This window comes from Perissodus microlepis, chromosome 4 (assembly GCF_051167445.1).
Source record: "Perissodus microlepis isolate ML-2025 ecotype Zambia chromosome 4, ASM5116744v1, whole genome shotgun sequence".
NCBI classification, from domain to species: Eukaryota; Metazoa; Chordata; class Actinopteri; order Cichliformes; family Cichlidae; genus Perissodus; species Perissodus microlepis.
Genome location: NC_140464.1, coordinates 732,501 through 745,000, shown reverse-complemented (window position 1 = coordinate 745,000; position 12,500 = coordinate 732,501). Strand labels below are relative to the sequence as shown.

Sequence of the window (12,500 nt, the reverse complement as noted above, 5' to 3'; positions counted from 1 at the left end):
TCCTGTTCGTCCCACGACCGAAAGTGTCTGAATCACATCATTTAAACTCTGAGCTGGTTTTCAGGTGCGAGCGTGACGCCACTCACCATCTTCTCAAAGTTGACGAGTTCAGCGTGAAACGTTTTGCAGCTCTCGTGAAGAAACGTCAAGTCTGGCAGGAAAAAACGAGACGTCAGCCGGCGATGAGTCGAGGACACAAACACACAGAATCAGTGATACGCACAACAATCAAAGAACTGCAGTCAGTGAGACGTGTTTTTAAAGCAACGTATTAACAAAGGAGAGAAAAACAAAACAAATAACATAAAACGGAAGATACAAAAAAGAAAGAACAAACGACCAAAACAAAGAAACCGGGACAGCGATCGATCACGTGTTAATGTGCACGTGCAGCGCTGTCATCACCACAGGGGGGCGCCGAGGGAAACCAAAAATATCAGCTGTAATCCCAGATTCCTGATTTAACTCTTCACTTCCATCTCTATGCTTCTGTTACCATGGAGACAGAGAGCTAAAGGCAGCACACACACAGGTTCAGACACTTCAAAGAGTCCTCTTCTTCGTTGGTTCTGAGGTTGTCCTCACTCCAGTTTCTCTTTCTTTCATCTCGTTTAACTTTTTTACTTCTTAAAACACACAGACACACACACACACACACACACACACACAGTGAGAGGCATGCTGTGTGTGTGTGTGTGGGTGTGTGTGTGTGTGTGGCAGGTTAACAGCAGCACAGAGCTGATTAGCCAAAGGTGCTAATTAGCGAGGTGCAGCTAGCCGCTGTGGTCCACAGCTGGAGGCGTGCGAGTCTCAGAAGACCAATCAGAGCGATTTATGGACGATCGGTGAGTGAACTGGTGGACCTGGGCGTGTTTACCTCGTGCTGCTGATTCCAGGAGAAAGCTGCAGCGGGTTTCATCAGCAGAGGGAAACAAACCAAACGTCCTGAACACTAAAGAAGAAAATCGTCTCCGGGGTTTCTGCACTTCCATTAAAAATGCTTTTTATATCTCGGAGTCCACGCTGAGTCTGAGAACTGGAATACTGGAAGACTTCCAGAAGGTTTGACTTCCTGATTTTCAGCTTTCCTCAGTTTCATAGATTCAGCTAAATCCTGCAGTCAAACCTGTAGTGATTCATCAGTAGTTACCTCAGCGTTACTGAAGCGCCGCAGACGCCGCTGTCACGCCTGGTAATGTGCTGATGTCAGCGTGCAGGCTCACCTTTGAGCAGCAGAGGAGTGAAGGGGATCAGCGGAGGCCTCAGGCTGGTGATCAGGTCTCTGTAGGACTTGTGGTTCCTGGACGGGTCCTGTGGGACAGCGTGACGGTCAGAGCGTCATCGTTCTAACTCGGGTCAGAAAGCATTAGAGGTAAAACCGTGTGACTCACCGCGATGCTTTCAAACTGCTGAAACTGCTTCCTGAACTTCCCCGGCAGACCCTGCACACACAGAGAGGACAGCAGTGAGACACTGACGGACACATTTATCAGTGCTTCACACGGTCAGCGCGACGAGTGAAATACGGACAAAGGGAGTCGGTCAGACAGAAGGCGCTGCGCTGCGAAGTTTCCTAATGAGTGCTGACCGGACGTGAAAGTTGCTGGTTGTAGTGGGAAGGTACAACTTTTCCACCGCTTCGCAAACAGTTGCAGAAAAGTTGGAGTCCTTCGTGTAAAGCACAGGCAACAGCGGCAACCTGCATGGGGGCTTTTGTTGCAGCAGAGAGCCCCCAGCAACCACTCGCCAGCCGCTCTGGAAACATGTTACCAAAGCAACCGGAGGTTACCACAGGGTCACCGTGGTAACCTCTGGCTGCGATCAATCGTCACGTCGTAGAGGTCCGCCTGTAAAGTGTTCCTGCAGCGCCCCCTTCAGGTCTGCACAGCTCTAACACCTCTGCTGAAGAACACACGGCGTCCTACCTCCCAGGTGAGCCTCAGCCTGCTGACAGCCGGGTTGTCCAGACCCAGAACCACGGCGAGGAAGGACAGCAGGTCCTGCTGCTGCTTACAGCTGAAACACAGAAGAAGGCGCTCATCTTTAAACCTACCACAGAAGAAGAAGAGCAGACTGCCTCATGATCTCAGGGGGGCGCAGCTCCTCTCCTGAGTCCCCTCATTAACTCAAATCAGTTCTGTGTGTGTGCGCGGCGTGTTCGTGCGTGGACTCACAGCGCTGCGATCTTGATGAACTTGCGGAGCAGCTGGATCCTCTTCGGCAGCGACTGACACTGCAGGATCTCCGTGGCGACCCAGTGCTGCACCTCGCTGCACCGCTGCAGTACCAGCTCCAGGTTCAGGGGGCGCCAGCGCGACTGCTCTCCGTGAAACACGTAACACACAAACTCCACCTGCAGGAGACACCAACGAAGAAGACGTGCGTTTGTTCGTTTGTGGGCTGAAGCTGCGTCACTGAGACAGAACAGCCTTCAAATCCTGCGGCGCACTCAGACCTCGTGCACGCAGCTGAAGAGCTCCCAGTCGAACACCACCAGCTGATTGGCCACCTCCTCTGCCGACATGTCGTGGAGTTTACTGTCGCCCGGCGTCCAGTGGATCTCCTCAGGAAGAGGAAGCTGAGGAAACAGGAAATTATCTCATCAGAATCCCAGAAGATGTAAGAGAGGGAGTGAGTGAGACTGCTACTGCGTCCTGATTGGTCGGTTAGACATCAGGTGATAGCAGCAAAGTTAAAGCTCTGCAGAAAGGCCCTCGTGTGCAGCTGGATGCACAGGAATCAGGTGCACGTGTGCATGTTTGGGTAACCTTTGTTTCAATGACAACCATGAACCAATCAGATCCTCACCAGTGAGTCGAGTTCGGAGGGTTCGCAGGCGAACAGGTGAGTGTTGACTCCCAGCGTGGTGAAGACGGCCTCGTCGCTGGGACGAAACACGGCTTTCTCTGAACACACAACACACCCGTTAATAACACACAGACAGACAGTGTGTGTGTGTGTGTGTGTGTGTGTGTGTGTGTGTGTGCAGACCTCCGGCTGACGTCACGGCCACCAGTATGAGGTTTCCCGGCAGGACTGGCTGGTCTTCGCTGTACTGGAGCTTCTCTTTGACCAGAGCCAGAATCTCTCCAACCCGGCAGGACAGACGGCTCCTGATGGTGACGTAGGAATGATCCGGAGTGTACACCCTGCAGAAGACTGAACACACACACACACACGATGATGTCAGTGAGTCCTCTGAGAGCGCAGCATCAAAGATGGCTGCAGTCACGTGACATCATGGCTTGTTGTTACTGTAGTAACTGCCACTCAAAATTTGGTTACTCATACATGTATTTCTAAGCACGTATGTCGACGCTCTGAACACAGTTAGAACTATAAGAACAAAATAAGCAGAGAAACTGAACAGATGTCACCCTGACTCCCGGCTGTACATTGCTCCGTCATTCTGTGGCGTCCACTCTCACAACATTGGAGGAAAAGTCCTACCACATGTAGGAGCTCCATGGCTGCATCCAGCAGCTTTCTCTCTTCTCTGAACATTTTAAGCATCTCTCTCAGTCCTGATCAGCTGATCAGCTTAGTCTGTTTTCCATGACACAGGTCTCACACGAAAAACTGGTGTAAAGTAAAAAGTAAACACGTTACGGGACCAAAGCGCTCGATGCCAGCACGTGGTTGAGGCATTTCTTAGTTTTAAATAAGCTGTAATAGAGAGATTAAACACGTCTTCCTCTGTCATAATAAACCGAGATCAGGGAACAGGACCTACAGAAAAGCAAAAACAGGCATTTTGGCCACTGAGTCCAGTGAGGCAACACAAGATAGTTGCTGTCTGAGAAATCCACGAAGCCTTCCACAGACACAGAGTGCGAGCGATCCGTCTTCTCCCAGTGTGCGCTTCGGGTGAGAACTTGTTGACGTCCCCGCAGCGCGGCATCTCCACCGCGTAACCACGCTTCTTCATATCCTCCGCCGCTTCTGATGCACTCTTGTACAGGCGTGGACCGCTCTCCAATCAGTTCTCAGTTTAGCTGGGCGGCTTTGGTCCCAGTGATCGGAGAGCGCGCTGAATCTGCAAATCCTCATCTTCAGGAAGGGCAAGTTCTTTCTTTATGAAGTTCCTAATGAATGCCATCACATCATTCCCCTCAGCACCTTCTTTAATTCCATACATACGGAGATTGTTCCTCTTCCTTCAGGTCCGTGACGTTGGTCTGGAGAGTTTTCTGCTGGTCCAGACAGTTAGCGCGTCTCTCAGGTTCACTGTCTCAAGTTCGTTCACACGTTGTTCTGCTTCAGTTTACCTCGTGGCGTGATGACGGATATCCACGATGACATTGTGTAGCTTCTGGTTCATCTCGGCCTTCAGGTTATTCAGATCTTCTTTGATTTCTTTCCTCATCTCTCAAATTTAAGTCAAAATTTGCCAGGAGTATGAATCATTATGGGCTTGACTGCAAATAAACCTGACTGACTGCAGGACACACACACACACAGACACACACACAGACACACACACGCAGCACCCTGCTGTTTTTGCTCTCCTGATGCTGTGCGTGTGTGTGTCTGTGTGTTCTGGGTGTGTCGCTGTGTGATTTGTTTATCCCTGCCACAGACTGCAGGTGTATTTGCATTCAAACTCTGTGTGTGTTTACAGATTACACCGCGTTTGTGTTTGTGTGCGTGCGAGGGCGTCGTACTCTCGTCGGAGCCTCTGAAGGCCTCTCTGGGCTGCAGGCAGGCGTCGATGCGTCTGAAGTGTCTGAACAGAGGGCGGACCTGCTTCTTCCTGCTCTCCTTCTCCTCGTCAGAGCTGCTCGCAGAGCAAACACACGTCCAATAAATCCAAACAATAATTACACAGAAACTGAGAGTAATTCACATAAAATATAACAAATCAATCAAATAAATGGTCATTACTACAGTAAATATTTAACAGAGTATAAAAATGATTAATAAAAAGTGTTTCATTGTTTAAGCTGTGCGAGTACGATCAATAGAAACATTAATGATGAGTCACGATGGAGCGCCGCAGCAATACAGAAACCTTTAAGAACGCGTCAGGAAAACGGGACTCGTGAACGTCAACATCCAGAAATCAACACATGATAAGCGTGCTGTGTGCAGACTGTACACAGATTACTGCGCTCTGATTGGTCAGGTTTAGGTCACACGGGGCTAGAGACCAGCCTGTAACCCTGCATGAAACTGGCTGCAAACATGGTCACCTAAAAACCCCGTGTGACGGACTCAGACGCACAAGTTTGTATGGAAGTTTGCACCCGCTGACTACACTGTGTGTGTGTTACTGTGTGTGTGTCTTACGGGCAGTGTAAGATCTCGGTCCATCGCTGCAGTTTGAGGACGTCCTCCACCAGCTCAGGATACCGGGCCAACTCCTGTACAGCACACATGTACAGCTCCTGCACACACACACACACACACACACACACACACACACACACACACACATTTCAGATCCAGACAGTCCCAGCAGTGATTATGAAAAATAAGTATTCAAATAAAAAACGGATGTTTGTGCATCGACCACCATGATGCAGTCTTCACGCTGACAGTGGGAGGAGTCACAGGTGTGGAAACATGCAGGTGGAGCAGATCTGGAGCTTTTTAACATTATTTATTATTATATGTGTGTGTGTGTGTGTGTGTGTGTGTGTTCCTGTCTAGCTATCTTTGTGAGGACCAAAATCTGCATCTGTACTTGTGAGAACCAACCGGTCCTCATAAGTTTGAAGCCCTTTTGAGGCTCAAAATGTGGTTTTAGTGTCAGCGTTACAGTTAGGTTGTGATTAGGATTAAGCATTCATTTGTCACACAATCAAGGATCTGTTTATTGATAATCTTTTTCCTTCGTTTCAACAACTTCAGCAAAAATTTTCCATAGAAAACAGAGATTTTTTCAAGTATTTACAAATACGTCATTTTATTAAAGAAACGTTTCCATCCTTTCCCAATGAACCACAAAAGCTAGTTTCAGATGATCTATTCTTAATGAACCCGCTAAAGAAAGGAGCTGTTTCTAGGATCTACAACCAACTTTTGCAAATAGACAGTACAACTACATTGGACCACTTGAGAAATGCTTGGAGTGAAGAACTGGGTACTAACATCACTAAAGATCAATGGACTAAGGCACAAGAACTGGTTCACTCCACTTCTGTCTGCTGCAGGCACGGACTACTACAATTTAAGGTCCTGCATAGGCTCCATCTGTCTAAATTGAAGGTTTCAAGGATGTTTCCAGGGGCGGACTCAAGATGTGATCGATGTGGCCAGAATTCTGCCTCGTTGTCACATATGTTTTGGACATGTCCTAATATCGCCACCTACTGGTCTAAAATATTTAAAACTTTGTCTGATATTTTTAAAAAACAGCTCCCCCCAGACCCAGTAATGGCACTATTTGGTGTAGCTACAGTGAAAAACTTAAATAATAAACAAATTCGTGCTCTGAGTTTTATAACATTGCTTGCAAGACGCCTTATACTTCTAAATTAGAAAAATAAAGCCCCCCCAACTCATTCTGCTTTATTAAGAGACACAATGCATCATTTACAGTTGGAGAAAATAAAATTTTCATTAAGAGATAATGTTAAACAGTTTTACCTAATTTGGCAACCCTTTATAGATTACTTTAATAAGTAAACTGGGAGGTATGGCCTCCTCCCATATCTGCCCCAAGATTATATATATGGGTCTACGCAGGTGTTGTTTTTTCTTTTTTTCTTTTTTTCTTTTTTTTTGGGGGGGGGGGTTCGTTTGTTTTGGCTTTTTTTTTTGTTTTTTGTTTTTTTTCCCCTCTCTCCCTCCTTTGAATATACTTATTTAGGATAATAAATGTGTATGTATAGACATAGATATGATTGTTTATATAATGGTAATTATATTTTATGTAAAAAGGAGGGGGAGAGGAAGGAAGGGACGGGGAAAAAGAGGGGAGGGGAAGGGAAAAGGGGAAAAAAGAAAAAAAAAAACTATGTCAATGTAAATGAGATACATACTTTGTTGCCTGATTTGAATTAAAAAAAAAAAAAAAGCATTCATTTGTAATGGTTAGGGTTAGGGGCCATACCAGGGGTCAGCAACCTTTAGCACCCAAAGAGCCGTTTGGAGCCGGTTTCCACGCAAAAGAAAACTCTGGGAGCTGCAAATACTTTGTGACATCTGAAATGAAGATAACACTGTATATATTGTTTTTTACCTTTATGCTTTGTGTGAACAACTAAGGTGTGTTGCTTATGAAATCCATGAAGTGCTACAGAGAAAATTACATTTTATTTATGTAATTAACACATTTTGAACTCTTAAAGAAACATAACAAAAGGAAAGCTGAACTACAATGATCCAGCAAAGAAAAACTGCTGTGAGCCGCCCCCCTCATATCTCCTGTGGGCTTTTGGAGCCTTGACCTGACTTTTAAAAAGTAAATGGAAAAAAAGCTCTATGCTGCTGGAAAATGAAAAATAGATATTTACAAAATTCTGCCTAAGTATGTATTTTACCTGGTTAATGTGTGTGGCGGGGCGTGGTCTGCAGCGCCGCTGCAGGGGAGGCGGACGCACCTGAGCGGCACCTGCAATCACGCCGCGCCGCCTTACAGTCTGTGCCATCTGTGCTGTTGTTGGTGTGTGTCGGGCTGTGAGCTGCAAAGCTACAGCCGGCTGTGTGCGTACAGCAACCGTGTGTGAAAAGCGGTCAATAAAGAGAAGCTGTAAAGCGCGTTCATGCAAACATCGTCGGGTCTGCCGTGATATGTTTACAACGGGACTTCTGCTCCTGAACCTCTGCGCACAGCGTCTGCAGATCAAGGCCGTACGAAGTCACTTTCATCTTTACAGGACTGTAAGCTGTCGTCTGTGAGGCGTGAGCGGCGTTTGTTTTAACATAGTTCACGGTGGAGCTGCTGACATAATGTGGATCCCAAGATCCATAATTGGCCTACCTGGTGTTGAAAGTCTCGATAAATGCACGATGTTTCGGCGGCTACACCGGCTTCCACGAGTGTGACGCTTATTTTGAGCGATGAAAAAATAATAGAATATAATTTTATTTTTATATTTCAATATCACAATAATCCAAATTAGAAGTACAAGCTGAAAAAGAACTAAAATAAATAAAATACACTTCAGCTAAATACTTCTCATTTATCTTCCCAAACCAGGCGGAGCAAAGAGCTGCATGCGGCTCGGGAAACCATTATGTATATGTGTGTGTGTGTGTGTGTGTGTGTGTGTGTGTGTGTGTGTGTGTGTGTGTGTGTGTGTGTGTGTGTAACCTTGGGGAAGCTGTTGCTGCGCTCGCCCTCCTCCTGCAGCAGCTCTCTGTAGGTGTCCAGGTATCGAAACGCCACCGTCAGCACCGCCTGCTTCCTCTCTGCTCCGTCCATCGCTCCCTCCATCTCTCCGTCCCTCTCCCCCCCTCTTCCTCTCCCTCCTCCCTCTCTCCTCCACCCCTCCACCTCCCCCTCCTTCCTTCCTCCATCTCCCTCCAGGCTGAATCTGGAAAAGTCGAGTTAAGGAGGAAACACATTTGTGGCGTTCGCCTGAAGCTCCGCTCTGAAACCAAATCTTACAGGTGTGATTGTTGTTGTCATCACAAACAAACAGCTGCCAGCACAAACCCAAAATCAGCTGTTCCAGCTTCACAGAGCTGCAGCTTGGAGACGCCACCATGATGACCCACATATCACCGCACACACACACACACACACACACACACACACAAACATCTGCCTCACACAGACTCTTTTTTTCCTCTCCTCTGATTGGCCGATGATGCTGCTTTTTGTTTTTTTATCCTCTTTATGAAAACAGAACTACAGTTCCCATGATCCCCTGGGAATGCACACAGGAAGTGCAGAGCTGAGAAAAGTTAAAAGCAGCTGAGCTGTGAGCGACGCTCGCGTTCGTGGTGAATCATCACGCGGCGAGACTGAAGGCCTGACAAGCGGCATTTCTCTGATCACGGATCTGTCCACGAAGAAGGTTAAATGTGCCCGGCCCCCCGTCTGATCCCTTCACCCCTTCCTGAACGAGTCCCTGAACGTCTCGTGTTCTTGAACATGGAGCTCTCTCTCCGCCTGTCCTTCCCTTTCTTCTTTCGGCCACTCCCCCCTCTGCTCCTCTTCCTCTCGGCTCTTCATCGCTCTCTGTGGCAGACCTGCGGCTGCAGCAGAAATCTGCTTTTCTGCACTGTGAGCGTCGAGCTGCTGCACCAATCATTAAACGTGCTCTTTATTCATTTTTGGGTTAGAGGACGAAGAGCTGACGGTGAAGACGAGATGTGAGCGTCCTGCTCAGCTGATCTGAGATCAGTTTCAGGTCTGAGTCTTGTTCCTGTTGGATGCTACAGAGCGCGCTCAGTGGCTGAGGAGATTGAGGTAGTTCAGTCGGTGATGACGGTCTCTTCCTGTGTGTACGCCCATGGGTTTTCAGGACTTCCTGGTCTGAGCGCTGACCGTTAACCTGCTGAAGCGTGATTGGTCCGCAGCACTCGACACGTAGGTTTTGTCCTCTGGTGACAGAATCACAGCTGATATCTGTAAAGGCGTCACAGCACGATTCGTCCGTTCCTGGGATCTACAAACTCAAAGGCGTGGTGATAAAACCGCTGAGGTCAGAGGTCATTATGGGTAAAACAACGACATCATGGAGGTTTCATGGAAGTCTGCCAGCCAGGTTTTGTTTTTCCACTGAAGCAGAAAACGTCCCATTCCCGTCACTGGAATGCCAACAACTTGGGAACGCTGCAGAAACGGAACAAAACAACACCGGAGCTGTTCAGACACAAACCTGCAGAACCCGCAGCAGATAACGCTGCGAGGCGACCGCTCGACAGCCAGGCACGCATGCCTGCGAGCGCGTGAAGGATACTGCTGCAGCAGGACCTGCTGGAGCCTGTCCGCCGCCAGGAAGATGGGATGTGTCAACATGAAGTCATCCAGGAGCGTTTCTGCACAGAGACACAAACACACAGAGATTATCTGTACAGACTGTCCCTGAACACAACACAGGCCTGCAGCCAGGAGAGAAGCACGACATCTGCACACACGCAAACACGCTCAGAGGCCCGACCAACGTCACGGGGGCGGGGCTGAGGGAAACGGGTTTGAGGTAGACGCCGTGTGCAGCAATGCTAATCCAGAGGAACTCTCAGGAGTCGCCCCCTGCTGGACGTCAGACAGATCGCAGGTTTAAGGCATCAATTTTTTAGACCTGCGTCCAGCTTTTACGGACCGCTGCATTTTTAACAGGGGGATGACATCACCAGTTGATGTAACCAATGAGTGTTCTTATCATTTTTGTCTTTTCATCAACAAACGTTTTTTCCAAACAAAAACAACGATAAATAATAAAAACATAAAGGGAAATACAGCGATGACAACCAGATCCAATCAGAGACACAGGTTTGGAAGTGATCCAATCAGAGGTGATCTGGTTGTCCAGTCAGTTAGACGTGCTGGTGATGTGTCTGCGCACACATTTCATAAGTGCGGAGCTAAAAACACTTTAGGTTTAGAGTAAAACTAACAGATGTCTAAACTGTGACTCAAACCGAATCTGAACGTGCTCCCGACAGGAACTTTGGACCATCGATCAGGTCAGAAAAGCATCGCGAGTGCGAGGCAGCGGTATCTCGTCTCACATGAAAATCTGATCGACGTGATGAGAATCATGACGCTGCGCTGGTCAGCGGCCCTCCGAGCGACCGCTTTACATTTATGTTTCTTTACTTGTTTCTGAAACATTTCTACTGCTTCGAACCGTCACACGTTTCACAGATGGAACCGACGGCTGGAGAGGCGCATATGAAACTCTGCTGCAGAACTCTGATAATAATCATAATGTCATCACGCTCGCTTTGATTTAGTGAGCTGGAGGAAACACAGACGTGGATATTTTTATTATCTGTGACACTCATGTGTGCGTGTGTGTGAAACAGATACATGAATAAATCTTTATGTCTGGTTTCTGAGCGAGCCGCTCTGAGGCTAACACGTCCTCGTGGCCTACATTTAGCTCGTCTCCAGTCTGCTGCACAGAGATTTCAGTACACGCACACACACACGCACACACACACGCACACACAGAAAAGGAGGGTGTGTGTGTGAGTGTGGAGGTGAAGCAGCTGCTGCAGTTACAGCTGTAATTAAAGCTGCTGAAACAGCCAAAACCTGTGGTCACATCTCCAAAAATACACTGCTGTGTGTGTGTGACAAGCATGCTGCAGTGGGCGTGGCCTGTGGCGATCCGCCTCTCTGCAGGCGGTTGCCATAGCGACACCACGTTGTCGACAGTGGGAGGATGAAGAGGGAAATGTGAGAGAAGAAAAAAAACGAAACAGGATGAGAGCTTCATGCTTACTACTGATCACCGATCAATAATCCACCGATGTACAAGTACTAACAGGAGTACTCCATGTAACACGTCAGCTCAAAATGATATATTCATGTTAAACACTGATCAATAATGTGATTATTGTGTTTGCAACATAATGTCCATTTTTAATTCATTAATTGGTTTTTTAAAAATGTGAAATAAGCTTCCAGATGTTTCCAGAGCCAAACATCGAGAATAAAACAAGAACTTATTTCAGTGATTCTCAGAGTATCTGAAACATATTTGCATTAAAACATTGATGAAAGTGGGCAAACAGGAAGCACACTGATGGGCAGCCAATCAGAGGAGAGTTTGGTGAAGAGGAGGAGGAGCAATAACAGCTTGTTTCGGACAGAAGAGGTGAAATTAACCAGTTTGTAACGCCCTGGCCCCGCCTCTATAACAGCTGTATGTCCCAGATTTAGGGGGGGAGTAGCTTTCATGTCAGCTGACACACACATAAATGAGTTTTTACACGGGACACACGGCAGTGCCGCACTGAAGCTGAAACCTGTGCTCATTACTCTGATTATTCAACGGCGTGGAGCATGTGCAGCGCAGATCACGGGGTAGCAGAGCGATGGCGAGAACACAGAGAGTGTGAACGTGGGAGGAGAGCGAGAGAGAGCAGCCGAACCCAAACGCCCACAGGAGAGAGAGAGAGAGAGGTGGCGAGAGAGAGAGGACAGAAATCACAGCGTCGAGGATGAAACGGTGACGGCACGAAAGCGATACGTGTTCGACAAAATGACTGTAGGGGTGCAGCAATGACTGTGCACCATCATCCATCCATCCATCCAACATCCAACCAACATCCATCCAACCAACAGCCATCCATCCATCATCCAACCAACATCCATCCAACCAACAGCCATCCATCCATCATCCATCCAACCATCATCCATCCAACCAACATCCATCCAACCAACATCCATCCGACTAGCATCCAACCAACATCCATCCAACCATCATCCATCCAACCATCATCCATCCAACCAACATCCATCCAACCAACATCCATCCAACCATCATCCATCCGACTAGCATCCAACCAACATCCATCGAACCATCATCCATCGAACCAACATCCATCCAACCAACATCCATCCAACCAACATCCAACCAACCAACATCCAT

General features: G+C 47.7%; 1 protein-coding gene and 1 pseudogene across 1 annotated transcript in view; one reads left to right on the top strand and one right to left on the bottom strand.

The window, feature by feature from the left end:
• The window catches only part of rapgefl1 (Rap guanine nucleotide exchange factor (GEF)-like 1), a 33,540-nt gene that overhangs the window by 9,204 nt on the left and 11,836 nt on the right, over positions 1-12,500 (bottom strand). Inside the window, exons 3-14 of the mRNA XM_084924930.1 lie at positions 9,858-9,936; positions 8,261-8,483; positions 5,290-5,387; positions 4,665-4,777; positions 2,992-3,159; positions 2,809-2,906; positions 2,456-2,578; positions 2,175-2,353; positions 1,926-2,016; positions 1,392-1,442; positions 1,224-1,311; positions 87-151 (exon numbers count right to left, since the gene is read on the bottom strand). Coding sequence (XP_084781056.1) covers positions 87-151; positions 1,224-1,311; positions 1,392-1,442; positions 1,926-2,016; positions 2,175-2,353; positions 2,456-2,578; positions 2,809-2,906; positions 2,992-3,159; positions 4,665-4,777; positions 5,290-5,387; positions 8,261-8,483; positions 9,858-9,936 — 1,376 coding nt within the window. The remainder of the gene's footprint in view (positions 1-86; positions 152-1,223; positions 1,312-1,391; positions 1,443-1,925; positions 2,017-2,174; positions 2,354-2,455; positions 2,579-2,808; positions 2,907-2,991; positions 3,160-4,664; positions 4,778-5,289; positions 5,388-8,260; positions 8,484-9,857; positions 9,937-12,500) is intronic.
• Positions 12,041-12,500, top strand: part of LOC146387898 (uncharacterized) — a 9,522-nt pseudogene continuing 9,062 nt past the window's right edge.